The following is a 27,685-nucleotide window of genomic DNA, read 5'->3' on the forward strand; positions in this document are numbered from 1 at the left end:
GAGCCTCTCCATTGGAAGACCCCCCCACCCCCCAAGAAGGGCCTTAAAAGGAAGTGTCCCGATCCTGAATCTCCACTTTTATCCAAGAGATCCAGGATCCGTGTGACAAGAGGGCCCAATCCTCAAGGCAGCCATGTCTTCTGTTCAGACCCCATGGAAATCTTAATCACCTAAATGGGAAGAAAAATCCCTTTCATTGAAGAGCCTCTTGCCAATAAATTCAAGGAAAAGCCGAAGATAACCGAGCATTATATACCCTGTAAGAGCTGGGCAAAAGGGCAGCTTCTCCAAACTAAAGAGAAAGCTGATGGAGTCTGTCCTAGCGTTTCATCCTTGGGGTACAAGAACGTTCACTGTTGCCTTCACACACACCATCCAACCTTCATCCCATCATCTGCCTAAGCCACAATCACAGCCTTGGCAAAAATGTCATTACTTGTTGTGTCTTTGTCGACTCAGCCACCAAAGCCTTTGGAGAAGCAGATGCCCCTTGCTGCAATCCTCGCCACAAAGCCCCGGGCGGGATTCTGGATTTCCACGCACCAGGGGTTGGAGAATCCAGGCTGGATGGGTCTTGGAATCTTTCATGGACAAGCAACTGTCCCTTTGGGAGAAGATGGAGCAAGAAGCTTAGCAGGAGAGAGAGGTGGCAGCTTACCGGTCTTCGTTGGGCACATTCACATTTTATTGTAGCGATCTTGGTTCCCTCTAGCCCTGAGGCTCCAAAATCTACGGGACTGCCTCCAGCTCCCCACCCCATCTGTCTCCCCCCATCTATTCCTTTGACTGCCTGAACTCTCTCAGCCACCAACCAGGAACTTCCACTGCTCCAACCCAGTCACGGCCACAGCCACAGCCACCCTCACCAGTCTTGCCACCCTGAGCTCGCTGCCCCAGCTGCCCTTCCCTGCCTGGCTGCGGAATCAGGCTGTGGATGCTGCAAGAAAACCTAGAGAGCTTCTCCTAAAATAATATTAATACTCTGAGTTGCCAACACTAAAAGATTTTCCTTTGGGATTAACTTTATCTATGCATTTATATGATGAAAGAAGTGTGTATGATTGTCTTTTTGGATCTGTAATGTAAAATGTAGAAGTCATTGTTTAGAAAGAAATAAAGAAATGTTGATAAGCTCCTACTTAGAAAACTATAACATATATAGACAAGTAAAACAATTATACAGGTACTCATTGCTAGGAAATTTCTCCTTAGTTTCAAGTTTCCATTTTTTCATGTCCTGCCATGTCACTCCAACTCCTCCTTTTCTCTAGACTACATATATCAAGTTCCTGCAACCGCTCATCAAATGCTTTATCCTCCAGTCCCCAGTCACATTTGTTGCTGTTCTCTGTTCTCTTTCCAATGATTCAACATCTTCTTTTGAATCACAGTGATCAAAACTGGGTGCAGTATTCCAAATGTGGTCTTAGCAGTGCAATACAAAGTGGTAGTGGTACTTCAGGACATCCTGATAATATCTATTTGTTGATTCAGCAAGCTGCACCACATTGCTGGCTCTGACTTCATTGGGGGTTCATTCAGACAACTAGATCGGTCTCACAATTACTGCTGTTGAACCAGGTATCACTTATTCTGCACTTGTACATTTGGTTTTTTTCTTCCCTAAGTGTAAGATCTTACTTTCCTCACCACTGAATTTTATTTTGTTGGATTGGGCCCAATGCTCAAGTCTGTCAAGATCCTTCGGGACCTTGAGTCTATCTTTTTAAACTTTGTGTCAGTGTCAACCCTCATACCCTTTTGGATTTTTACATGGCTTAGATAAGTCTCCATTAATAATAATCTTTGCTTGCTGCGACATATGAATCACTTTGTCCCCTTTAATAAATGGCTTTGCCCCCTAGTATGTATCATCATATAAAATAAAACGTTGAGGTTGTATGTTATTACTTTATTTTACTGATGCCAAATGAGTCGGAATCAATACTTTTTCTTTTCTCCTTTTTCCTACGATTTTTTTTCTCTTTCCCTTTTCTTCCTTTCTTTTCTCATTATTTTCATTTCTTTTTATTTCTGTATCATATACTTTGATAAACTAATACAATACTCAAAACATCAATTTAATCATGCCCCACAGAGCTGTATTGGAAGAACATCCGTTTCAAATGAAGAATTGTCTTGGAAACGTACATACAATCTGTAGTGTAATGGAATGTGGGGATGACCCTGGAGAACGAGGGGAAGAGATGCTGCCTAGGGAACCATGAAACAAGAGCAGGAGGAGCCGCCAGTCACTGAACAGTCAGAGGAAGAAACATAGGAAGCCGCTGCTGTAATAGATGCAGTAGTGAAAACCAGCGGTGGGAACTTTTTTAAGATTTGCAAGGTAGTTAATATAGTCCTTTTTGCTAAAATTCTGTTTCCTTCGTCTTGTGCTTTCCTTAAATGCGTGGCATATAACGGAAGCCATATAAATGTCCCACGGATACAAGAAAACAGCAGCTGAACGGTGTCATCCTTTGCCATCAAGTCTCCGAGTCAATCCGTCAGTGGAGTCCGTGGATTCACAGGGTCTTTGATCCTTCTTCCAGCCTGATGGTCCGGTGAACAACAGTCGAAGAAAGCAGGTGAGTTACAGGCACCACGTTCATTCCTGTCCCAACCTGCTGCATGGCCTAAAAAGAGAGGCAAACCACATGACAAAAAGCAGTTTCAACCATATGCTCGATAGAGGGGAAAAAAACCCCAGATTTGTAGAAACGCAAGCGTCTCTTAGTCCAGCCCTCCACACCACCAACATGCTGCGGCACAATAAAACTGACCACAGTTTGCATCTGTTCCACAAGCCGCATGGCCTCAGCGCCATCTTCAAACATCAAAGGTGGAGATCAGTAGCGGAGACCTCCTTTCTTCAAATCACTGATGTTGCATGGATCTAAAAGCAAACGTATCAGAACTTTCTGTATTTTAAGGTCAGAAGAGAAGGACAGAGCAAATACAAAAATTATGTTTAATAATTGAAAATTGTAGATGGGAGAAACGAAGGGACTTTCCTTGAGATAGAGTCGAAGTCCTTTTCATCCATTGTTCATCCTTGGCTATACAGTGGCGGGGAGAAGAAGTCACAGCTCCTCTACTGTTATGTCACCTGCATGGGAAAAAAGGTGAAAAAAATGAAGGAAAGACGGTGGTAAAAGAAGGGAAGCCTTTGCCTATCAACAAAGTGAGAACACCTGAGGGATACAGAGATGTTGCAATTTGATCTCTTGGCTACACTCCTAGAAACCACAAACAGGTCGTCCTCAAGTTACAACAATTACGACAACATCGAGTCCAGAATTTTGGTCAAATTTTAAGATCATTTTTATAATAGTTGTTAAGTGAATCACCTGGTCCTAAAGCAAATAATCTGGTCATGAGTCTAAATCCAGATTATCCAAAGATCAATTTTGCAATTTCTTTTTTTGGCCAAGAAAGCAACAAAGAACATTACAAAACATGATCACATGACCACAAGACACTACAACTGCTCATAAGTGTGGAGTGATGGGCAAGCACCCAAAATGCAATCAAAGGACTACAGGGTTGGTGCGGCAGTCGTAGCTTTGATGATGGGTCATAAGTACCTTTTTTCCAGTGTGTCTCAAGTTTGAACAGTGTTTAAGTGGCCATTTGAAAGTTGAGGAGTACCTGAACCCAACTTGGGATACAATGCGGGAGCTTGTTGTCTTTCATGTGATGATACCTTCACACGCACATGCATGCACCTTAATGTTTCAAAAGAAAGTTACCTTCATTAATGAATCTGTTCTCATTTGCAGCCAGCGCAATTTCCACTGGAAATTGTGGAAACGCCTACTGGGCTTCGGTGACCTGGAAGAGACACAAAGAAGTCCATTTTTGGTCTCTCATTTGCAATTGTGGCCATTGAGCATTACAGTTAAAGAGGCCTCTTTGTGAAGAGGTCCTGGCATGAAGGGAAACAGCTCCTGTGACAAGCCCAATTCCCATGCTACTTGATGCCTGTCCTCAAAAACAATCCCTCACTTAGATTGTTCCCAGTGGAGCATTTTACTGGAGTTTTAGCACCCAATTCAGTGCATGTTTGTACCGGCCCAATTTTCCTTCAAGCTCCCCTGGGACTTTAAGACTTAACACCCTTCCCTTCACAATAAAAATTAAATGCCCCATTGTTGCAGACTGCTGAAGAAGGCCTCGGAGCGTGAGGCCAAAGGCCTCCTCCTCCAACAACTTCTCTCCCTGAAATGAAAGACAGAGATGATGATGTGTGGAACGTTTTCCCAGCTGTTCCAATACCAGAAAGGAAGTCCCAGAAAAGTTGCTGAGTTGCTGGTACCTCTGAAACATTCTTGTCTCCTTTTTACATGGAGGACGACCACATGAACCCAGAGATCTCCAGGAGGGGAGGCTCAATGTGGGGGCACATGGCTGGGGGAACCTTGCTGTGAGATCAAAGGAACGAAGAGGCGTCAGTGCCCATCTTGGGTAACAGCCCTCGGGTTCATTTTTCCCAAGAGAATAGCAGGCAAAAGGAAGAAAAGGCTGACCTGACGTCATAAATAGCAAGTAATGCAGCTAGTCCTGTTGTGAAGCTGCTTAAATTGTTGTCCTCCATCAGAGTCTGGCAGGGAACAAGAGTGGAGAGAGGGGAAAGTCAGCCAGGCTGCTCCAGCCCTTCCCTTTTTCTTTTTCCCAGCCCCTGTTGACCTGCTCTTTTCCTCCAGCTTCCCTGTCAGTAGAAAGGAAACCAAGCCCCAAGTTAAGGACCCTTTGCACAGGCCGCATGTTGACAGTCTAGGGGCAGCTTTTCTCTCCTCCCTTCACTGCTCCTGTCTCTCTGTCCTGCTTTAGTTCCCTTCAATTGCCACCTGCCTCCCTCCCAAGACCGCAAGGCTGTAGAGGTTCCTGTTTCTTGGCTTTGGGACTGACATTTGCCCGCTCTGCTTCAGCTAAAACAGAGTGGTGATGGAAGAGAAGCCCTGGACGACGCTGTACTCCTGCTGCAATGGGAAAGAGTCAGGGTCTAAGTGTGGGAGTCGGGGGGGTATTTTGCCTCCAGAATCCCCTGGGTTCTCCCTTTCAGAAATGAAGGTTGAAAAACCCTTCTGAGTTTCTCTCTATCCCAGGGAATATATTGTGCCCCTCTGAGACTGGGATTCACACATGGGAGAAAAAAAGCTTCTCATCCATTGTCACCTCCAGAAGGAGAACTTTCCAGGGGGCTGAGGTCATCCTGGAGAAGGAAAGAACACCTCCAGGTCCATTCCCTTCCCAAAGAATTTTGCAACCAATTCCAGCAACAGTGCTGCAGATTCAAAAATAGGCTTTGTGTCTAGGGATGTCTTCTGCTAATTTAAGGCAGAACGTGGGCCAGTCTACAGCTTTAGATGCAGAACAGGAAACTTAAACGGAAACTAATCATTGTAAACATAGACACGTTATCTTTTAAAAAAAATGCTCATTAGCATCTTCAGCTGAGAGGGACTGCTACTATTTTCTTTCTCTAGAATTTTTTTTTTTTATCATATGAATGAGCTTTATTTCAAACAGTAAATAGATATTTTAAAAGCTGGATTGATAGTGCAGAAATCAGTTGTATCACCTTCATCCAAAATCTTTTTCAATTCCAACAAGGTATCATTCTCATTAAAAAAAAATTTATAAGCCCGTGAATAAAAAAAACCCCCACCCATTTATAGAAATTTCTCCCATCAGTAAAGTTACTGTAATTCTATACAATATCATCAAAGAGAGTAAAAGAATGGAAATGAAAATGGGCAGGTCAGGTAGCAAGAGGAACTGAGGGCAGGTGGACTGAGGCGGTCATAGAATGGATCCCACTTGATCCAAAGCATCCACTAAGGAGATCTAAAATAAGATGGATTAACAGCATTATCAAGTATTGCAGGCCCAATTGGCAAAAAAAAAATCAGGATTGTATTGGTTGGAAACATGCTATGCTGGCTGGAGAATTCTGGGAGTTGAAGTCCACAAGTCTTAAAGTTGCCAAGTTTGGAGACTTCTGGGCTAAAATGATGATGATGATGATGATGATGGTGATAGATATTTTATTATTTCAGTGAGAAACAAATCCCAGATTCAGCAAATGATATTCCCAAAGCAGCTTAAAATTCTTTCTGGGATTAAACAGTTTGACCCTGTCGTTGTACATCTGCACTTAATGCCAATCAAAATCTAAACAACAGGCAAAATGATGTAACAGATGTGCATGCCACAAACAGCAGTTCTCCATTTCACTCTGCATATTTCTAACCCGAAGTGCCAAAAAAAGCGTGGGCTTTTTGCCTGCATATTTTAATTAGCTGATTGTTGCCAGGTCTCTCAACCCACTTCCTGACTAATAAAACATATGGTGACTAACGCTGTAATTCTAATATGTTCCCTGCAATCTGCACGGTATTTGCAATAGAGCTTTCAAAGCTTTTCTAACGGGTACCATATGCTTTGCACAATTCCCGGCTGCCTGAGATCAAAATTCTTTCGCAAGAGATGAAAAGCCTCCAACTCACGGGGGCTTAAATTAATTGGCCTTTGTCAATGAGTGTGGTGCATTTTAATCCCCTCGGATCAGTTTTGGATTCCCTGGAGCCGTCTCTTCCTCCATGGAATTCCAGAAAATCTGGGAGCATTCCTCAATCCACTGGAAATATTGGTTCCTTTGCCATGATCCAGGTCAACTATGTATGTGTGGATTTCAACTTCCAGAATTCCCCAGTCACACATGCTGCATCAAGCTGAAGTTCTACCACCTTCAACATGGTTTTGTCCTTTTAACCCAGTGGAAGGCCATCACAAACAGAACTCTAAGGGACTATGTAGACCACAGAGAGTGGTCAACATGACTTTGGAAGTTCTTGGGGCAATTATTATGGGTGCCATAAAAACCAGGGGTGTCACACTCACATCGTCACGGCATCATCATGTGATGATGTATCGGGACTTATTTCCCCTTTGCTAAACCGGGTGTGGGTGTGGCCAGCATGTGGTGCATCCAGCCCATGGGCCGGGAGTTTGACAGTCCTGCTCTATAGAATCTAACTACCAGTAGGAAGCAAAGGAGAGAAGAAGGACATCATGGATTTACACAGATATTGCTGAACGTAAGGATGACTAAGGATGAAAGATGCTGAGACTTAAGTTCACCGATATCTGGAGAACCCACCTGATAGATAAATGCCACTGAGAACTAATACGGAGATTATTTTTCTTTTTAATTGCTGGCTGGTTAGTCTTAAGTTTTTTTTCAATTGATCACAATATGGCCAGGACTGAGTGTATGTGATAATTGAAAGAAAATATGGGTGGGGGAGAGGAATGCAAATCTGACACTATTTGTTATTCTCCCTCTCAGTAGCAGTTGTAGCTTTAAAAAATTCTCTAAACCACTAGGGTAGAGTAGGATAGGGTAGGGTAGAGTAGAATAGAAAGAGTAGAGTAGAGTAGAATAGAATAGGATTTATTGGCCAAGTATGATTAAACACACAAGGAATTTATTTCTGGTACAGAAGCTCTTACGTCCATGCAAAGCAACAGAGCAATAATAATAATCATAATAATATACCAACAAGAGGTAGTAGAGAAGATGAGAAACTACAGCCATACAACATGGGTGAATATACTTTGAAATAAGACAGTGCTGTGAGGATTAGGTGTTCAGGTGAGTGAGGGCATGAGGGAAATAACTATGTGTTTAGTTGTTTTGGCATCAGAGGTGATATTCAGCAGGTTCTGACCAATTCTGGAGAACCGGTAGCGGAAATTTTGAGTAGTTCAGAGAACCAGCAAATACCACCACTGACTGGCCCCGCCCTCATCTACTCTCTGCCTCCTGAGTCCCAGCTGATCAGTTGGGTCTTGCTTTGTTGCCCTGCACAGGAGAACCGAGCTGAAAAGCAGGTTAGTGGGGTGGGGAAGGAATGGGGATTCTGCAGTAACCTTCCCCCGCCACGCCCACAAAACCATGCCCACCAAGCCACACCCACAGAAACGGTAGTACAATTTTTTTGAATCCCACCACTGGCATCTACATAACACAGATAGTCCTTGACTTGCCTGCGTCCCAAGGGGAGGAGTTGAAACAGCTTATGTTTGAGATGTGAAGGGTCTGTAGTTATTTTCTCAGCTGACTTTCTGACCAGTGCAATATACAGGTCTTCTATGGAAGGCAGACTGATTGCAATTCATTTTTTTCTGCAATAATCCTAAGAGTCAAACATACACACCCTCTTAGCTTTCCATTACTACAAAAAGGGTAATGTTTAGCTCATTCTGATAACACTGAGGAAACCAAACAGTAACTTTTAGTTGGGCATGCTGAATAACGATAACCCGAATTTCTGAGAACCTTAGTAACACATAGTTTTGGAATGGTGCATGTCTGACTAAATATTGTGGCATAATGATAAGTCTTGTTCTTTGTTTCATCTCTTTTTTTTTTGACTGCTAGACTTTGTGCAATTATCTTCTGAAAATAAGAACCAAATGTTGTCTCTGGAAACGACACCCAGGATCAGAATGGAGGCTTTTTCCACCCACTTCTTGGGGGAACAGACATCCTTTAAATTGTTTCAGACTGGAGCAATCCTTGATCTTCTTAACTAATCCTTGAAGGGATGTGGGAGGCATACTACATAAGACTTTGAATATAAAATCCTTTCCCCATCCTTAGCCAAAGGAAGATAAGGGACTGCATATGGACTATGTTGGAACTCAGGCATTTCTAAGAAAATGTTCTCCTTCTTTGGTTCTTTTTTTGTTGTTGTTGTACATTTTGCACATTTTGACCCATAAAAGGCATGGGAGATGGGCTATCAGTTCTTTCATCAGCCCACATTCCCTCAGGAATTTTTTTCCTCACATTGAGGACCAAAGATGACGCAACCTCTCTAGTTAGTTGAAAAAAAAAGTCCCTCCACATGTAACTTCCAACAAAATTTGAAATACAACTGAGAAATTTTGATTTAAAAAAATATTTAGAATAGAATAACAGAGCTGAAAGGGACCTTGGAGGTCTTCTAGTCCAACCTCCTGCCCAGGCAGGAAACCCTACACCACTTCAGACAAATGGTTATCCAATATTTTTTAAAAACTTCCAGTGTTGGAGCATTCACAACTTCTGGAGACAAGTTGTTCCACTGATTAATTGTTCTAACTGTCAGGAAATGTCTCCTTAGTTCTAAGTTGCTTCTCTCCTTGATTAGTTTCCACCCGTTGCTTCTTGTCCAGCCTTCAGGTGCTTTGGAGAATAGCTGGACTCCCTCTTCTTTGTGGCAGTCCCTGAGATATCGGAACACTGCTATCATGTCTCCCCTTGTCTTTCATTAGACTAGACCAGTGATGGTGAACCTTTTTGTTGTGGTGTGCCAAAAGCACACATGCACCAGCACCCACAATGCAATGTGCCCTACGCCCCCTGCACATGCACATGCAAGACCTCCCCCCACCACCTTACCTGCACTGTGCATGTGCGTGCCTCCCAGCTGGTTTTCAGCCTGTTTGAGGCCTTTTTCGCCCTCCTGGGAGCTCGAGGGAAGCCTCTGCAGCCGTTGGAGGCCGAAAAGCGGGCCTGTTTTGCCACTTCCGGTTTCGGCACTTCTGGTATTTCCAGAGGGCCTGTTTTTCGGCCTCCAAAGGCTGCAGAGGCTTCCCTCGAGCTCCCGGGAGGGCAAAAAAGGTCTCAAACAGGCCCAAAACCCGCTGGGAAGCACGCATGCGCAGTGCAGGTAAATTTGGCTGGGGCTCACATGCCCACACAAATGGCTCTGCGCGCCACCTGTGGCACGCATGCCATAGGTTTGCCATCACGGAACTAGACATACCCAGTTCCTTCAACCGTTCTTCATATGCTTTATCCTCCAGTCCCCTAGTCCCTCAAATCCTGTCCCCTATTTGAGGGACCACCTCTCCCCAGGTACACCTACCTTTCCCATCAGATCTGGCAGGAATGTGATGGGTCCCATTTACTAAGGAAAATCATCTGATGGGACCCAGGAAGAAAACTTTTTCTACTGTGGTGTCTGCCCTTTGGAACTTCTTTCCCCCAAAAACTTAGATTGTGGTCCTATCACCTCCTGTCCTCCTTCCAGACCTAAAATTTGAGCCAATCAACCAAACCCTGCGCTGAGATGGCCTTGTCTGCTTATGAACTTATCCACTGCTTCTATTCATGTCAAAGAGCTTCCTTGGAGACCACCAATAGTTCTTTCTCTTCACAAGTAGTTGCTGCTGTCCTACCAAGTGGTTAGATGCCAACCCAGAAGAGCTGCCCATGGGGAATGGTTAAAGAAAAAATATTGAGATGGTGACCACAACAACAATGAAATACATGTAGAAATAGGGCAGATTTTGATCGCACACATTTAACGTCTTTCAGTTTACTATTTGCTGTGCCTTTCCCATGCTCTTCATAATGTTGCTAGTCCTGAAAGGAAATAGCACAATAGGCATACAGGTAGTCCTTGACTAACAACCACTCATGACCGTTTTTCACAGTTACAACCTTTGTAGCATCCCCATGATCCTGTGATCAAAATTCTTTTTCTTTTTACAGTAATTTTTTAATATTTTAAAAACATCTCATTAGGTGAACAATGTGGTACCAGGTTTTCACATTTCAGTACAGACGTGACCATGATTACACACTCAGCTTTCATATCCAAATTCATATCATGTTATTGCTTATTCCATTTTTCTTTAAATATACTCATGAATAGTTGAACAATATTATCAATATTCTTATTCAATTTCTATATTCATTACTCTTATATTATACAATTTCATCTCATAGCTTATTTCACTTTTCTTTAAATATTCTCAAGGCTTATTTAACAATATTATCCATATTCTTATTCAATTTCTATATTAATTATGCACATTTTCTTACATCCGTCACATTTGCAAGTTTTATGACCCTGTTGATCAAAATTCGGATGCTTGGCAACTAGTCCATATTTGGTTGTTAGTCATTTTTTTCAGTGCCATTGTAACTTTAAACAGTCACTAAATGAACTGTTGTAAGTTAAGGACTACCTGTACTATTGGCGTTTCCACTACATACTGCGCAAGATGCTTTTTAAAGTTTCCATGTATTTATCAGCTACTACTTCATAAGCTACCTAAAATGCAAAAGATTACAATACCAAAGCAAATGAAAATGTAATGAAGGATTTTTCCATTAACTTATCCTCCTGGCTGAAAGTTTATTTTTATTTCTTCTTTCTGGACTTCTCCAACATTACCTTATAAATAGTGGGATTGAGACAGCAGTTACACCCTGGAAAACAGCTGTTCGTAAGATGTGCCCTCAATAGTAAAGGCATTTTTTTTTGTTTTTCGGTTAAAAACAAGCAGCCAGACATTTATTATTTTGGTTGGCATCACAAATGAAACAGATAAACTCCTAACATCTCATGGTCTGACCAACAGCCACAATTGTTGGCTTCGTTCCTGCAGGTTCTCCACAGCAAGGAGGCTTGTTTTCATAAAGTCTCATCTTTAGTCATCCCTACCATTCATTACTCCCCCAAGAAGGCCCCAGGACTGAAGGAGCTGACTGAAGAACATACACCTGAGGCCACACAGGTACCAACCTTGAATCAGGTGAAGTAAGGATGCAAGATCCCAGGGCCAACAACATGTCACAAATTAGGAAGAGACGAACAAAGGAAGAGACGCCATCTACTTGAAAGAAAGAAGCATGTTCAATCCAAAGCACCAGAAGGGCAGGACAAGAAACAATGGATGGAAACCAATCAAGGAGAGAAGCAACCTGGAATTAAACTTTCTAACAGTGAGGACAATTCACCAGTGGAACAACTTGCCTCCAGAAGTTGTAGGATGGTACTTCATCACTGGAGTTTTCTTAAGGAGAGACTGGACAGTCATTTGTCTGAAATGGTATGGGGCAAGGGTCTTCAAACTTGGCAAGTTTAAGACTTGTGGACTTCAACTCCCAGAATTCCTGAGCTAACATGACTGGAGGAGGAATTCCGGAAGTTGAAGTCCACAAGTCTTCAAGCTGTCAAGTTTTTTTTTAAAGTTTTTATTTTTTACAACAAACATACAAACAAAACATAGAAACATAAAACCCTATTTCAATTATATACATACGGTGTGTCAGTTGGTTACAATCTTTTGTGCTATCCTTTTTTTAATCATTACTCACAAGTTTTATAAATTCTCACCTTATCAATCTAGCTTGTGCTTATGTAATATCAATTATTAAACATTCATTTGACTAAACTATTTTTCCATCATTTTATACGAGATATTCTAAATTTCATTATGGTTTAATCTTATACATTCATCCAATGGTTATATATTTTATATTGTATTCTATATCAATTTATTAACTTTTATTGTAAGGCTTAGTAATCTATGGTAATATGAATCAGGTATCTGATGACATTTCCAACATTTATCTGATTTATTCTTGAACATCCTTGCAATTCTCATCGGGGTAAGTGCCACCTGTAAAACATCTTATATGAATTTTCTTTATACGCAGTTGACATTGTCATTTTATAATTTTGAGACAATTTTTGCCATTTATCTAGATCAGGGGTGTCCAACCTTGGCAAGTTTAAGACTTGTGGACTTCAACACCCAGAATCCCTGAGCTAACATGACTGGAGGAGGAATTCTGGGAGTTGAAGTCCACAAGTCTTAAAGTTGCCAAGGTTGGACACCCCTGATCTAGATCAATCCCATATCCAAATTTTTCCCCTACGCAATCATTGTTTCTTTTACTTGTTCTTCCTCTAATTTAAACTCCAGCAAATGTCCATAGTTTTGTCATTACTTTTTCATCAGTACCTGTCAAAATTTTATCTAAATCAGTCAACCTATCATAAATACCTTGTTTTATCTTTATCAAATCTAGATTGTACTTGCAAATATGAAAACCAATATCTCATCTTGTCTGTTTGTTCCTTTTTATATATTATTGAATAGGAAAAAGCTTCAATAGTAGATAACCATAGTGGAATTTTTAAATAATATTGCTTTTTTATCTTCTCGCAGTTCAGGAACGCTTCTCAAATATGACATCTAAAATACCCCTGCATTTTAGTTCCCTTATACCAGAGGAAGGCATGCCACCCTAACAGCAGGTCATGTCCTTCTAAATTCAAAAGTCTAGTATTCCTTAGTGTTATCCACTCCTTTACCCACATCAAACTCGTCACCTGGTAATATAATTCCCAATTGGGCAAAGCAAATCCTCCCTTTATTCTTGCATCTTGTAACAATTTAAGTTGTATTCTCACTTTTTTCCCCTGACAAATGTATTTTGGCACTATTTTGTTTAAATCTTTAAAAAAATTATTTCCCTACTCTGATTGGAATTGTCCGGAATAAGTATAAAATTCTAGGCAATACATTCATCTTAATTGTAGATATTCTCCCAATCAATGATAATTGTAAATTTTCCCATTTTATCAAGTCTGTTGCAATCTATTGTTTGAGTTTAAGATAATTATCCTCTTTAAGTGTGCTACATCTTGGTGTTATATGTATCGCTAAATACTTAACCTTATTTGTGACCTGGATCCCCAAAACTTCCTCCAATTCTTTCTATTGTCTTGCTAACATGTTGTTAAAATCTTTGTTTTATCTTTATTTATTTTCAAACCTGCTACTTTCCCATACTCTTCTATCTTTTCTATCAGTTTAGATGCTGACTCCAATGGATCCTCTAATATGAATACCAGATCATCTGCAAAAGCTTGTAATTTATACTCTTCTTTTTAAATTTTCATTCCTTTTATTTCTTTCTCTCTCTCTGATACTCCTATTCAGCACTTCCAGTATTAACACAAACAACAGAGGCGACAGTGGACAGCCTTGTCTAGTCCCTTTTCTTATATCTATAAAGTCTGTTAACTCTCCATTTATCATAACCTTTGCAGTTTGTTTACAATAAATCGTTTCTATGGCTTGAGTAAATTTTTTACCAAAGCCCATTTGGTCCAATTGTAGCAGCATAAAACGCCAGTTCACATTATCAAAAGCTTTTTGTATATCTAAAAACATCAAAGCCATTTGTTTTTCAGGATGTGCCTCAAAGTATTCCAGTGTATCTAAAATTATTCTCATATTGTTTTTAATTTGTCTCTTCGGCAGAAATCTATTTTGATTAGGATGAATAAAATTGTTTAAGTAGCTTTTCAGTCTTTCTGCCAGAATTGAAGCAAAAAAATTATAATCTGAATTTGAAAGTGATATAGGTCTGTAGTTTTTAACTTGCTATGGGTCTGTGTCCTCCTTCAGTACAAGTGTAGTATATGCTTCTGACCATGTTTTTGGTATTCTCTTGTCATAACTTCATTCATAACTTTTAATAAGTGAAGATTCAATGTTTCCTGAAATATCTTATAAAATTCCACTGGCAAACCGTTCGGACCTGGTGCTTTCCCAATGTTTCGCTTTTTAAAAACTTCTGTTAATTCCATCATTGTTATGTTACTTTCTAACATTATTTCAATATCTTTGGGTATCTGGGGCAAATTTGCTTCCTGTAGGTATTGTTGAATTCTTCCTTCCTGAACATTCTCTTGATGGTACAATTTTCCATAATAATATTGAATAATTTTCTTCTTCTCTGCATTTCCACAGCATACATGTTCTTGTTCATTTATCAATTGTGTATCCAAGCCTCCAAGGGACAGTGCTACTTATTTCCCTTTCCTTTCTCTTCCCCTCTAATATTTAAGTCAGGAATAAAAAAAATAAAACTAGTCTAAAGTTGTTAAAAAGAAGAAACAACAAAAAAAAAACTTTTCCAAAGAGTTATTTTAAAAGGAAAAAATAAAAGTTAAAAAGGAAAGACCAGTCCAGTTTAAAAATTGAAAAGTTTTTACAAAAATCCAAAGTTCCCAAAAAAATGAAAAAAAAAAACTTTCAGGTTTAATTTGTGCTTAATCTCGCCGCTTGACCACTTTTATCTTCACTTTTAAATTGAACTTTTAGTCTTTTAGAGTGTTCTCTCCAGAAAATAATAAGTCGAAATTTATCTCGCCAAACTGACACACTTTCTTTCCAGCTTTCTTCCGTTCCAGAGCTGTCCCAGCTTCAGCAGCTTTAATGGCTGCCTCTCCTGGATCTACCAGGGACTTTGCAATGTTCCTGGGATCGACAGGATGCGCCCTCCTCAGTCACCATCTCTACGGGGTGGTTTAGATCCGGTGGGACTGTCCTGCAGATATCAGCGGCGATCTTAGAGCTTCAAGATCGCATGCTGTACCGCCACGACGCCAGCTCCGCCCTCTCAAGCTGTCAAGTTTGAAGACCCCTTGTATAGGGTCTCCTGCTTGAGCAGGGGATGGACTAGAAGATCTCCAAGATCTCTTCCAGCCCTATTCTGGTTGGTTGAAGCTCATATCCAAGGCATCAGAGATGGACAAAAAAGAGGATCAGATTTTCTACCTGCGACTCTCTCTTCTGTGGTTGGGTTGCCTGAATCCTTGGACAGGAAATGGACCATCTTTGGATCTTCCTGAAATTGCAGCTTGTCACTTGAATTCTTTGGATAAGGTCTTCTGCTTCTTTTGCACACAGAAATCTTTGTTTTTCAGTGTGCTTTGTGTTACATTGGTGAAAGATTTACAACTGCAATAAATATCTTGAGTATTTTTTTTATCAGTAGTTGGCTAGGGGTGTAACTAGCAGCCCAAAGAACAGTTGTATCTCTCTTAGAACTTTTGCAAACTATCAAAACTTTTTCTTCCTGCCTTTTCTTTTTTGTGTTCCTATTATTAATCTTTAACAGGATTTATGGCTTAGAGTCAAGGGAAGAACATGTTTACAGAAGGATAGAGATAGGAGTTAAACAGTTCTCTATACGAATAGAATAAAATAGACTAGAATGAAAAGTAAAGGTAATACATAGATACGGAGGTTCAATGCCTTTAACTAGAGTAAGAGACTTTTAACAGGACCTGCAATTGAGCAAAACTTGGCTCCATTCCTGGAAATGTCACTGGAGAAGTCAGCAAGTTAAAAGCAAATAATCTTGAGTTTAGGAGCAGCCTGAATAGCAAATAAGCAGTGGGGTGAGTTCGGTGTGCCAAGCACAATAGAAGGGGCAATGAAATAAAACACTGTTTGCTGATTGGATTGCTGAGTTGAATCAGATGTCCAAAGGTTTTGCGTTAAAGCAATTTTAAAAAGCTTATTTCAATATACGAGACAAGGAAAAAAGTCATCTGTTCACTAATGGGAGAAGATGGCAAGGGACCAGTAGCAGGGAAAAAGCAGAACTGCTTAATTTATTCTTCGTATCAGTTTTCATGCAAAAGGGGAAAAATAGTCCAACCTACCAAAAACCGCACTGTAGGAGACAGAATAGGAATGCAAGTCACAACAGGCAAGAAATTGGAAGAGAACACCTATTTATGTTAAATGAGTTTAAATTGCCAGGACCATCCTAGAGTGGTTCCAATCTACAAAAGGGGGAAGGGAGTGGATCCAGGAAACTACAGACCTATCAGCCTGACATCAATACCTGCCGAGATCCTGGAACTGGAGATTAAGAGAGTTGGAAGGGACCTTGTAGGTCATCTAGTCCAACCCCCCTGCCCAAGCAGGAGACCCTACACCATTTCTGACAGATGGCTGTCCAGTCTCTTCTTGAAAGTCTCAAGTGATGAAACTCCCCCAACTTCTGAAGGCAACTTCTGTTCCATTGGTTGATTGTTCTCACTGTTGGAAAGCTTATTTCCAGGTTGAATCTCTCCTCGCTCAGTTTCCATCCTTTATGCCTTGTCTGGCCTTCAGGTGCTTTGAAAAATAGCTTCACTCCCTCTCCTCTCTGTGGCAGCCCCTCAAATATTGGAAGACTGCTATCAAACAGCGCATTTGCGCTAGAAAAGTTGTCAAGGGTTACTTCTGAACACCTTGTCCAATGGAAGCTGCAACAGGCCGAGTAAAGCCTTTTTAGAAACACCTCCACATATATACACCTCACATGAAAATGAAATAAGCTGCCTGGAATTTAGCTAAATTCTTCGTGACTTTATATTCTGCTTGTTTGCAACCAGCCAAGGCAGGCTAGATGCTGCAACCTGGATAACAGGCATTCAATACTAAAGTAGTAAAATAAGGTATGAATGCAGAAATTACCACTTGCACATTTCTGCTCCCTTAAGGCATATTAATAATCCCCAGGCAGGGAATATGAAATGAGCATGAAATGTCCGGCCTAGGACTAATAATGTGCTTTTAAGTTTTGAAGGGGAGTTGACCCAGGAGGTGGGAATACATTCTCCAGCTGTGGCCAAGCAACAACAACCAGGATGGCTCCCGAAATGACATCTGACCTCTCTTATCTCCTGCTTGTTGAAGGGGCAGAAGAAGGAGATGGAGGGATTTTAGCCACGATTGAGTAAGATAAAACCAGATCTCAACGTGCTTACTTTAGGACAAAAAAGCGACCTACTTCTCTCCCCTTATTAGTTTGTTTCAGGCGTTGCTCTTTCCAAAGATTAAACTGTTAACTACCTCCCGTTGCAACGAGGATACTCTTCCCTTTAATTCCCCACTCTCCCCGAACCTCCTCGATCTGCGTTATTTTTCTGTTTGGTTTTTGTTTTTTTGTTTTTTTGCATGTGCAGAATAGTATGCGGAGAAATTTGGGCATTTCTCCCCCCCCCCCCACTTTTTAGAGAATCCTCCCTTTCTGTTTTGCAAGAGGAAAGCTGAGGCAACCTCTGCCTTGTTTCCAAAGCTTTCTAAGTCACAAGGGTGTTTTTTTTTTTTTTGGTTAAAAGGGGGTGGGTGGGTGGGGGAAAAAAGGACCACCCCTGGATTCAACATACCACTCAGGACAGGGCCTGCCTCCAGACGATGCTGAGCCCTCTCGCAAGCGGGATAATTGAAAGGAAGGAAGGGAGGGAAAGGGGGCGTTGGGTGAACTCGTTCTAAAATTACTTTTGGCGGCGGGGGTGGTGTTTGAGGGGGGGGCGGCGGTCGGGAAATCCTTCGCCAGGCTTCTTTCTCAACCGGTCCTGGGCGGCTGGGAGCCCTTTGAAACCAGTGATTACAACAACCCCAACTTCAGGAGGAGGAGGAGGAGGAGGAGGCGGCACCGGCAAGCGCGAGAAAGCAGAGCAGAGAGAGCAGAGTAGCTTTCCGCGTGAGGGGCGCTTTCGGATTTTCCACGGCTTCTCTTCGCTCCCCCCCCGCAGCCCAAGGCATGGACCCTCCGCGCCGGCCGCCCTGGTCCCCGCTGCTTCTCCTCGCCCTCCTGCTCCTGCTGCCCTCCGGCCGGGCGCAAGGTAATAAGAGCAAAGGCGCTGCGCCAAGTTCGCGGCGGGCTTATGGAGAGGGAGGGTTGCGCGGAAACCCGGCTCTCTGGATGCGGAGAGCCGCCCGGGCGCGTGGAAAGCTCCAGGACGGGGCGTACGCGCAGGAGCTCGAGGCCCCCCCGTTTGTGCCTTCCCGCCTAGGGATGCCGCGCCGCCTCGTCGGGCTTGCAAAACGCCGAGCCGCCGCCGGAGGGCAGCAAAAGGGAGGCGAGATAATTCCCTCCTGCCACCCTCTAGAGGACGAGCGGAGTCCTGCAGGCCCCAACCGCGTAATCCGGGATCCGCTGGGGAAAAAAGGAGCGGGTGAGATCCCTTCTCCGTTCTCCACCCCGCACCGTTGTTCTAAAGCTGTGGTGGCTTGAGAAGGTTCACACGTTCAAAACAACCATCTCGGGAGGCAAAGCAAGGGGATCCGAGTCAGGTGCGGTTTTGAAAGTGCCCTTGGCATTGACGTTACGGAGATTCCCTCCCAACATCTGGGCTACTTTGAAAGTCCTCTTTTTTTTGTAGCCAAAAGGGGCGTGGGAATGGGAGGGCAGCTTGTGCAGATGGCACCCGGTTGGGGAAGGTTCCAGAAAGCCCTCGTTTTTGACGTGAGGTGAAGCATGGAGCCATGTCTTCAGTGGCAGATTCAGGCTCACTGGTGCCCTGAGCACTGACAAATCTTGGTGCCTCCCCCCCCCCCTTTGTAAATACTGTACAAACGAAGCCATATTGTCAACTTTGGCCCTGGTGCTCAGTCTGCTTAATAGTTAATACATCACTGCCTTTGTTGTGAAAACAGGTCTTTCTCCCTCCCTCCACACATAATATATGCTCAAACTATTGGGACCAGAATTAAGCTTCCCCCATTGATTTTGCTTGATGGAGGCAGGCTGGGAAGATTACAAATAGTGATCACCTGACCCTCAGATGCTGCAAGCATCCTAAATAACATGCCTGTTCCCAAGTTCCCAAATTTTGATTATGCGACAGGAGATGCTGCAATGGTCTTAAGTGTGAAGACTGGTCAAAAGTCACTTTTTTTTCAGTGCTTATTATAACTTGGAACAGTTACTAATGGGGACTATCCATACATTGTAGGTAGCATATGTATTTATGACAAGATTGCCTTAGTCATGGAAGAGATATGTGCTATTTATCATGAAGATGGCTGTTACTGAACTTTAAGTTTTCTGTTTTCTGTTAGGATAAGGGAATAAAGTGGCAATGCTTGCTTAGAAGTAACTTGCTAATTTTATTCTTTCAAATGTATTTGGCTGCCAGTCTTCATGCAGATCTGGTTGAGAACCACGTGAAAATTGGCACAATGCTTTTAAAGCATGATGGTCTGTCTGAGAGAGGTATTAAGGTGCTTTTCTTCATAATAATATAGTGACATATCAGTCAGTATTCAGACTGAGGCCAAGAATCTGAGTAGTTATAAATACATTTACACCCTGTGTTTGAATTCTACTGAAATCAATCCACCCGTTTCCTGACATTGGGACAGATGTTATCGAGGATATTTGTAGGACTTGGTGTCTCTTTGAACAGTATTTCTCAATCTTGGCAACTTTTAAGACGGGTGGATTTCAACTCCAGGAATTCCTCTTGCACCATCGCGCATCTTAAAATTGCCAAGTTTGAGAAACAATGGCTTAAGGATGCTATTGCCAGCCTCCTCCATTTTCAGTAATCTCATTTGCTAAGAATGTGTAACACTAAGAAAAATGAAAGCCAGAAATTATAGCCAGTTGTGGCATTTTGAAAAACCAGTAGAACAAGGACATTTCTCTGGCTTCCATTCTTTAAACTCATTGTACTTCATACCGCTGTAACCACACTGTGGCATATAATGTTTGAGTATAAATATTTGAAAACCTGATGGCTGCCAGGATTAAGGTGTTTTTTCCCCCCTTTTTTGGTCATGCCAAAAGGCAACATATTTTTGACAGCCAAAAGGCAATGTTAGACGTAGGTTTACATCTTAATTTACATCTAGGCCAGGTATTCATAAAGAGGTGAACAGCCAAGCTGCATCAAGATAGAAGACCAATTATTCCTCTTGAGGCCTCATCAACCTGTGGCTTGCTTTGCATTGGGTCACCTGTAAACTTATATAAATGTCTTCTCTGTCATCCTGTTCAGTGATGAGTCCCCTGACCCTCCATTCAGGAAGCTGCCTCCTTCAGGTGCCAAAATTCACCCAGTTGTAAGTCCACCTAATAGCCAACATTTCAACAGCAGACCATTATGAGATTCTGGGTTGAATAAAACCTTTTTTTCCCTTGGGGTCCAGCTTTTATGGCCATTCATCTGAGCTACTCGGCTAGCGACTCTATCGAAGTAAGAGTTGGGTGTTTTTCAACTTTGGCAACTTTTAAGCTGTGTGGACTTCAGTTTAGTCTAGTGGTTAAGGCCTCGGAATAGAAAGCAAAAGACCATGAGTTCAAATCTTGTTTTAGCCAGGAAAGCCAGCTGGATGACTTTGAGCCAGTCACTGACAGAGTTATAGTGCGGAAAATAGGAGGAAGGTATGTTGGATATGCTCACTGCCTTGAATTATTTGCAAATTATAAAGGCAGTTTACAAATAAATGGGGAAAATGAACTCCAGTTGCTGGCTGGGACTTAAAATTGTCAACATTGAGAAACCCTGGTAGGGAGATGTGGTTGCTCTGGTATGATTTGTTTATAATAAACTGGTGCTGGCTCCTATTAATAGTAGAGAGTCTATCCAAGTCCTTGCAACCACACTGTTTTGCCATCTGTTCCTGCCCAGTTTGTAATCAACTGATAGGCCTGTTATTTCTATGGGCCTCCCTGGGCTAATTTTCTCTGTAAAACTCTAAAGCAGAGGTTTCAAACTCAAGGTCCAGGGGCTGGATCCACAGCGTGCTTCAATCCCTGGCCTGAAAACAGCAAAGGAGCTCCATTTTTCCTGGCAGGGGGCTGCAGGAGGCTGTTGTGGCCGAAAACAGGCTATCAAAACAAACTAAAAACAAAACCAAAAAGGAGAAATGTTTCTCCTTTTGCATTTCAGCATCCAAGGGACAGGAAAGGAGAAAGGGAAAGAGGAAAGGCGAAGAAAAATTGGAGATAAGGAAAGAGGGGAAGGAAGAAGAAAGAATGAAAAGGGAAGGGAAGAGAGGGAGGAAGGGGATTATAATAAGAGTGAGGGAGGGTCTCAGGGAAGCCTTGCATTAGCACTTGGCCACCACAGGTGCCTCTGACATGTGCCATGCCTGCCATGGCCATGCCCATCCCTGGCCATGCCCACCCCCAGCCACGCCCATCCCCGGCCATGCTGGCCACTGCCCGGCCCTCTGAAGTCACACAACCCTTCATTGAAATGAAATGTGACATCCCTGCTCTAAAGCCTCTGAAATATGAATCTGTTTTGATTATTAGAATTTTAAATAAATGAAATGAAATAAATGATTGATTGTTGTGCCAGCAAATTGGTGCCAGATTTTAGTAACTTCTAATGTTAATTGTTGTGGGAATAATATCACATAACCCCAGTTATGATTATCTGACAGATTTATAATTTCTGAATTGATGTACTGAGCAGGGATCTGGCTAGACATCTACTTCCAGTTTGATGAATGGTCCTTCCCTGCTAGCAAACTCCTCTGATGCTATAATAGTTGAGGCACTTCAAAAACAACCATTTCCCCCTCCATAAGAATGGGCAGCTGTCGACTACTGGATAAGGCAGGCAATCTGTCCTCTTGGTATAGGCTACATGCTTTCTATGGCATCTGGAGAAACTTCAGTGGGACAGAAAGTTAATGTCAGCCCACGTGGTGTAGTAGTAAGAGCATTGGTCTGGCATCAGGGAGACCTGGGTTCAAATTTCACTTGGCTTAGTTACTCAATGAGTGGTGGGATTCAATTTTTTTTACTACCAGTTTTGTGGGCATGGCTTGGTGGGCGTGGCTTGGTAGGCATGGCATGGGGAGGATACTGTAAAATCTTCCCTCCCCACTCCTGGGGGAAGGGTACTGCAAAATCCCCATTCCTTCCCCCTCCCCACTAACCTGCTTTCCAGCTCCCTTCTCCTGTGCAGGGCAACCAAAGAAGACCCAGCTCATCAGCTGGGACTCAATGGGAGGCAGAGAATAGATGGTGACAGGGCCAGTCAGAGGTGGTATTTGCTGGTTCTCCAAATTACTCAAAATTTCCACAACCAGTTCTCTAGAACTGGTCAGACCCTGCTGAATATCACCTCTGAGTGGCTCTCTCTAAACCTAGCCTACTTCACAAACTTGATGCTAGGATGTTATAAGGAAGCATGACCCCACGTTGCGCCGCCTCAAGATCATTTCAAGAAAACAGGATTCATACATGACCTGGGGGAAATGAAAGGGACATGACTTGTGTCGGTCAACACCACGTGTTCGTGCATCGTTTTTTTGTCTGATGCAAGTCTGTATTTTACACCATTTACATACAACAGGACATTGTTTTCAGGTTCATGTATGAGCCATGAAAACGTAAGTGCCTACTGTATTATTATTCTCAAAGTATTAGCACTTTTTTCTTCAAAAGCCTAGGCTGCTTTAATGGTTTGCCTAGGGGTGCTGTGCTTGTCCTTCCAAAGGATGTTGATACATAAATATTAAGCACGTTAAAATGCAGGTAGTCCTGGACTTATCACCACAAGTGGGACCAGAACTTCCATCACTGAGTCATGCCTGATTTTATGACCTTTTTTTGTCATGGTCATTAAATGGATCCAGCTTGCCAGAAGCCCTTTGGCAATGTTACAAATGGCAATTTGTACACTGCAACCATTGTAAACACACGCCGGTTGCCAAGCACCTGAATTTTGTTCATGTGATTGCAGCGAACTGTCAGTCATAAGTGTGAGGACTGGTCATGAGTCATATTTTCCAGGACCATTGTAATTTCACACAGCTGCTGAATTGAGTACTTCTCTGCATCAATCACTCAGGGGCGTGCAAAAAAGTACCAGTGCGTACCATTGAAATTATAAAGTTATTGAAATTGTCAGTACAGAGTATACTGTATGTTCCAAATGAATAGTAAAAGGGCAATAATAACTCTGTGTTGAGTATATTTATTTGCACATACGCATACACCTGCTCACAAGTGCACGCCCATAGAAAGTTGGTAGATTACCTTATAATTCGATTGTTTGCATTCTGATGAACAAATCCAAATTACAGAAAACTAGTGAATAGGAAAGGGAGGTAGTATAATAATTGTAGGAGAAGGAGAAGCAGCAAATCATAGAGGGTGGAATTAAGAAAGGAATCAGCCTAGAATCTCTACACAGCCACATACGGTCCAAGTCCAGCCACTTTTGAATTCTGTTAATTCTTATGCCAATTTAACGCTGACCATTAGTTGAGTAGACTCTTGTGTATAGCCATGAGCAATAAATCACCTTAATTGGAACTTAGTGTGTGGTCCTGATTCTTCAAGCCCGACAATTCGGAAACTCGGGGCATTGGGGTCAGTTCTACCATCAGATTTCTGTGAGTCCAAAGTATGCTTGTGTGTTTGTGTTTAAGCAGGAGTTTGTTTACTGTAGCTCTGCATGATTCCTTTTCTCTCCTGGTCTTTTTGGTTGCCTTCCAGGGACACTTGCATTGAATAACTCTTCTTAACTCTGCACTGAGTGTGAGTGAATTTGCTCACCAAAGGCCGTCCAAAAATTCACCAACATTGCCATTCTCCTTTTAAAAGGAGTGGGTGTCTCTGCGTGTTTTCCTGTTCCAGCTGTTCTTTTTTTCTTCCCAGTGGAAAGGTATGGATTACCTTGTATGGTGTTTTCGCTGGCAGAGGCAACACGGCCCAGTCCTTTGCTGTTTCCAGGGTGGTCCCACAGACCAGATCTAAGCACCCTGTGGGCTGAATCTGGCCGGTGAGCTTTGAGTTTGACACCCTTGGATTATACCTTTGAAGGGAGGTAATTCTTCCTTCCAGGACATTTTTTTTTAAAAAGAAATAACTTTGTGGTAACTATGAGGTATACCTCTTGGTATAATTCCACACACAAAAAAAGGAAAAAAGCTCTTTCACATTGTATAAGTTTGGATGGATGCTTGCAAGATTCATTCTTTGGCTGGCTTTCATTGCATCTGGGTACATAATACTATAGCCAGATTAGTAGTAGCATCGAGAAACTGGAAACCTGTGCCTTGAGCTCAGCAAGTCAGTTTACGGGTTGTTAGCAGCAAAAAACAAATCCCAAATCTTGTGCATTTGTGTGTGTGCGTGTGTGTGTGTGCACAGACACATTTAACGGCAATGACTAGTTATATATTAATTACAGTAATACATTGTATATTAGGGTTCCTGTATTTGGCTTGGGGCATCTAAAGTTAAGAAATCGGTAACCTATTGTTTTTCCAAGCTAAGAGAAGAAAAGAATATAGACTAAACAATCTAGAAAACTTCCAGCGATCTTTAATGTTTCAACAGACTGCTTATCAAAAAAAAAGATTAGGAAGGAGAATACTATCTGCAAAGTGTCCCCTCACAATCTTTATATATACTGCAAAAGTGAAATACCACTCACGCATCATCACAAAATCTCCAGAGCCATAAAGCCTACAAGCTTGAAATTTGGCACGTATGTTCTTCTTGGCTTCTAGGTGCTCAGTAAGAAAGGATTTTTCGAAATGACCATCAGAGCATTAATATTTTGTATATTATTATTATTATTATTATTATTATTATTATTATTATTATTATTATTATTATTATTAACAACACACTCTGATGCTAAGGAGTTCTATTTCCCCTCCCCACCTGAAAAGAAATCTGTTCCAAATGCAAAACACAAGCAGAGGAGAGGAGTTTCAGTTTTAGTTTCACAGCACCAAGCAGCTTTAGTACAGAGCAGTTGAGCTAAGCCCTGCCCAGGCTCCTTGCTGTCTCCTTGCTCACACTGCAAATACTGTTTCAGTTTCCATGTTTCAGTTTCCAAACAGCCCTCAACTCTATCACACACTGACAGGACGCTAGCCAGATGAATACTGATGGATGCTGGTAGGCATAATTTTCTCCCCCTTATTTTCCTCCCCCAAAACTAAGCCCGATCACATAGTTTCGTAGCGGAGCACGGGTATCGAGCTAGTTTTTTTACATAAAATGTAGTTCTACTGAGCGAAAGGCTACACTTGAAAATGATAGCACTTATTCTTCATCCTTGTTATCAGTGAAGTCACTTCAATCTGCATCAATCCTTCATAGAGAGAACAAAACATCCATCCTTATATCCACACACACTCACCCCACTTTTCTTGTATACTTATGTAGAAAAAGTAAGAAATAACCAGAGAAATCCATGATATAAATAGGACTAGTTTACAACAATACCATTCCTAATTTTCCTGGATCTTCTTCCATGTGCTGTGCCCATACATCTCTTCACACATTTCCTTTGTTCTCTGAACTTATCAAAGAAAATTTCTTTTTCAGGATCACATTGATTCCTTATCAATGATGATTTTCTTGTCTTTTTTTCCCGTTCAACTCATTCACTCTTCCTTCACATATTTGTTTTGCAATTTGATCCTCATTTATTCACTCTCTGTGACCAATTCCATTTTTTATCCTCGACTTTTATATCTATCCCACAACTACTTGGCGCTCATTCATTCTTGAATCAATTTCTTCTTGTGTTTATCCACACGCCTCTTCTTAAGTAACTCATTCCCACTGCATTCAATTTACTTTAATGATATATAGAGTTTCCATATAACTTTTGGCAAACATTCCTGGCCACAGATCACATACCGCCTACTACCTTTCTCCCAACATTTCCACTGTTAAAAAATATTTCCATCCATTTTCCTATTTTTAGGAAATATTTTTTAAAAATACACAAATTCTTCTACTGTACTCTCTTCTAAAACTATTGTCCCTGTAGTTTTTCATTGGTTATGTGTAATGTGCAATTGTTCACTCCATTTTTTTTTGTCAAAATAACTAGTTTTCAGGTCTATACTAGTGGTTGCATCGTATAATCTGTTGAACATTCTCTGCAAATCAATTAAAATACAAAATACAATTAAGCTCAGTCATTAGCAGTGAAAAAATGGGATGAAAGATTTTAACCAATTGTGGCCGAGCGTGAGTCGAACACATCATCTTAGGAAGTTCATTCCATAGCCTGGAGATGTTCTTTTCCTAGCTAATCGATAATCAAGCTTCTCTCAGAGATGTAAAGGGAAAGGAAGATGATTTGGGCAGAAATAGACTAGATTTGTTACCAAAGTGAGAAGGGAAAAACTTAGCTTAAGTCAAAACGAGAAGAAGATAGAGTATGTGCAAGCAACCGGCTAATTCATATGGGTATTGGGAGGGTGAGGAGGAGAAACATAGAACATAAAATAACAAGGTTGGGTGTCTTCTAGTCCAACCCCTTACTCAAGCTGAAGAACCTACAGACAAATGGCCATCTAGTCTCTTCTTGACTACTCCAAGTGTGGTCCTATCAATAAAGTATAAAGTGGTACTATTATTTCATGTAATCTTGATACTATCCCTCTGTTGATGCAGCCTAGGACTGCACTGGCTTTTTTGACAGCCGAAAATACAGTCAGATCTGCAAGAGTATGTTACTACAGGTAGTAGTCCTTGACTTACAACCATCTCTTTAATGTCCATTCAACGTTATGACCCTGCTGAAAAAAGTCACTTATAACTTATAAGTCCTCGCATTTATGACTATTGTGACATCCTCAATTATGTGATCTAAATCCAGGCACTTGGCAATCAGCATTTATTTATGATAGCTGCAATATTCCAAAAGGAATGGTGCAACCTTCCCAGGGAGCTTCTGACAAACAAAGTCAATGGGATAACCTGGATTTGATTAACAACTGTGGTGATTCACATAATGACCGTAGTGATTTGCTTAATGACCACAGAAAAAAGATTGTACAATGAGTCACCTAATGATCGCACCATTTAGTGACAAGTTCCAGGCACGATGATAAATTGAGGACTGCCTGTATATTAAACATTAAAAGCTGCCTGAGCCTTCTTGAAGGGTTTTCTTTGTTTGGTATACATACTGGAAGGGGCAGGGAGCCATGTTCAGAAGATCTTCTCTTGCTGGAGTTAATAATGGGGGGAAATCAATTCTTCCATCCCTGGAAATCTCATTATTTCCAGGACCTCCACTCTTATGAGGACTCTCCCAGTTACTGACTCCAGCAAGAGAAGCTCCTCTGAAGATCCACTGGGGCACCTTAAAATGTGCTGGAAAGCAATTTACAAGCAGGGCAGATTTTTCAGGACAGAACCCCTTAATCCCTTCACGCTACACCAGGGTACTATCTGGGGCGCTGCCTTTTACACCAGGTACAATTCCAAACTCTGGGTAAATGATCTCACAGTAGTCAAGATGGCCTA

General features: G+C 41.7%; 1 protein-coding gene and 1 long non-coding RNA gene across 3 annotated transcripts in view; one reads left to right on the plus strand and one right to left on the minus strand.

Moving 5' to 3' along the window:
- Nucleotides 1-2,076: 2,076 nt before the first annotated feature.
- LOC148125552 (uncharacterized) lies at nucleotides 2,077-17,880 on the minus strand. Its single transcript, XR_015743778.1, has 7 exons — nucleotides 17,817-17,880; nucleotides 11,592-11,679; nucleotides 8,056-8,204; nucleotides 4,530-4,603; nucleotides 3,729-3,834; nucleotides 2,784-3,109; nucleotides 2,077-2,636 (listed from the first exon to the last, which is right to left on the minus strand). It is a non-coding gene; the product is annotated as an uncharacterized LOC148125552 (long non-coding RNA).
- FBLN1 (fibulin 1) overlaps nucleotides 17,813-27,685 on the plus strand; it is a 57,437-nt gene continuing 47,564 nt past the window's right edge. Inside the window, exon 1 of one of the 2 annotated variants that reach the window (XM_026702451.2) lies at nucleotides 17,813-18,275. In XM_026702451.2, coding sequence (XP_026558236.1) covers nucleotides 18,194-18,275 — 82 coding nt within the window. In that variant the 5' untranslated portion in view covers nucleotides 17,813-18,193. The remainder of the gene's footprint in view (nucleotides 18,276-27,685) is intronic. The other variant, XM_026702471.2, reaches the window with a different exon arrangement.

Source organism: Pseudonaja textilis, chromosome 5, assembly GCF_049901715.1.
Source record: "Pseudonaja textilis isolate UNSWEBS1 chromosome 5, rPseTex1.2, whole genome shotgun sequence".
NCBI lineage: Eukaryota > Metazoa > Chordata > Lepidosauria > Squamata > Elapidae > Pseudonaja > Pseudonaja textilis.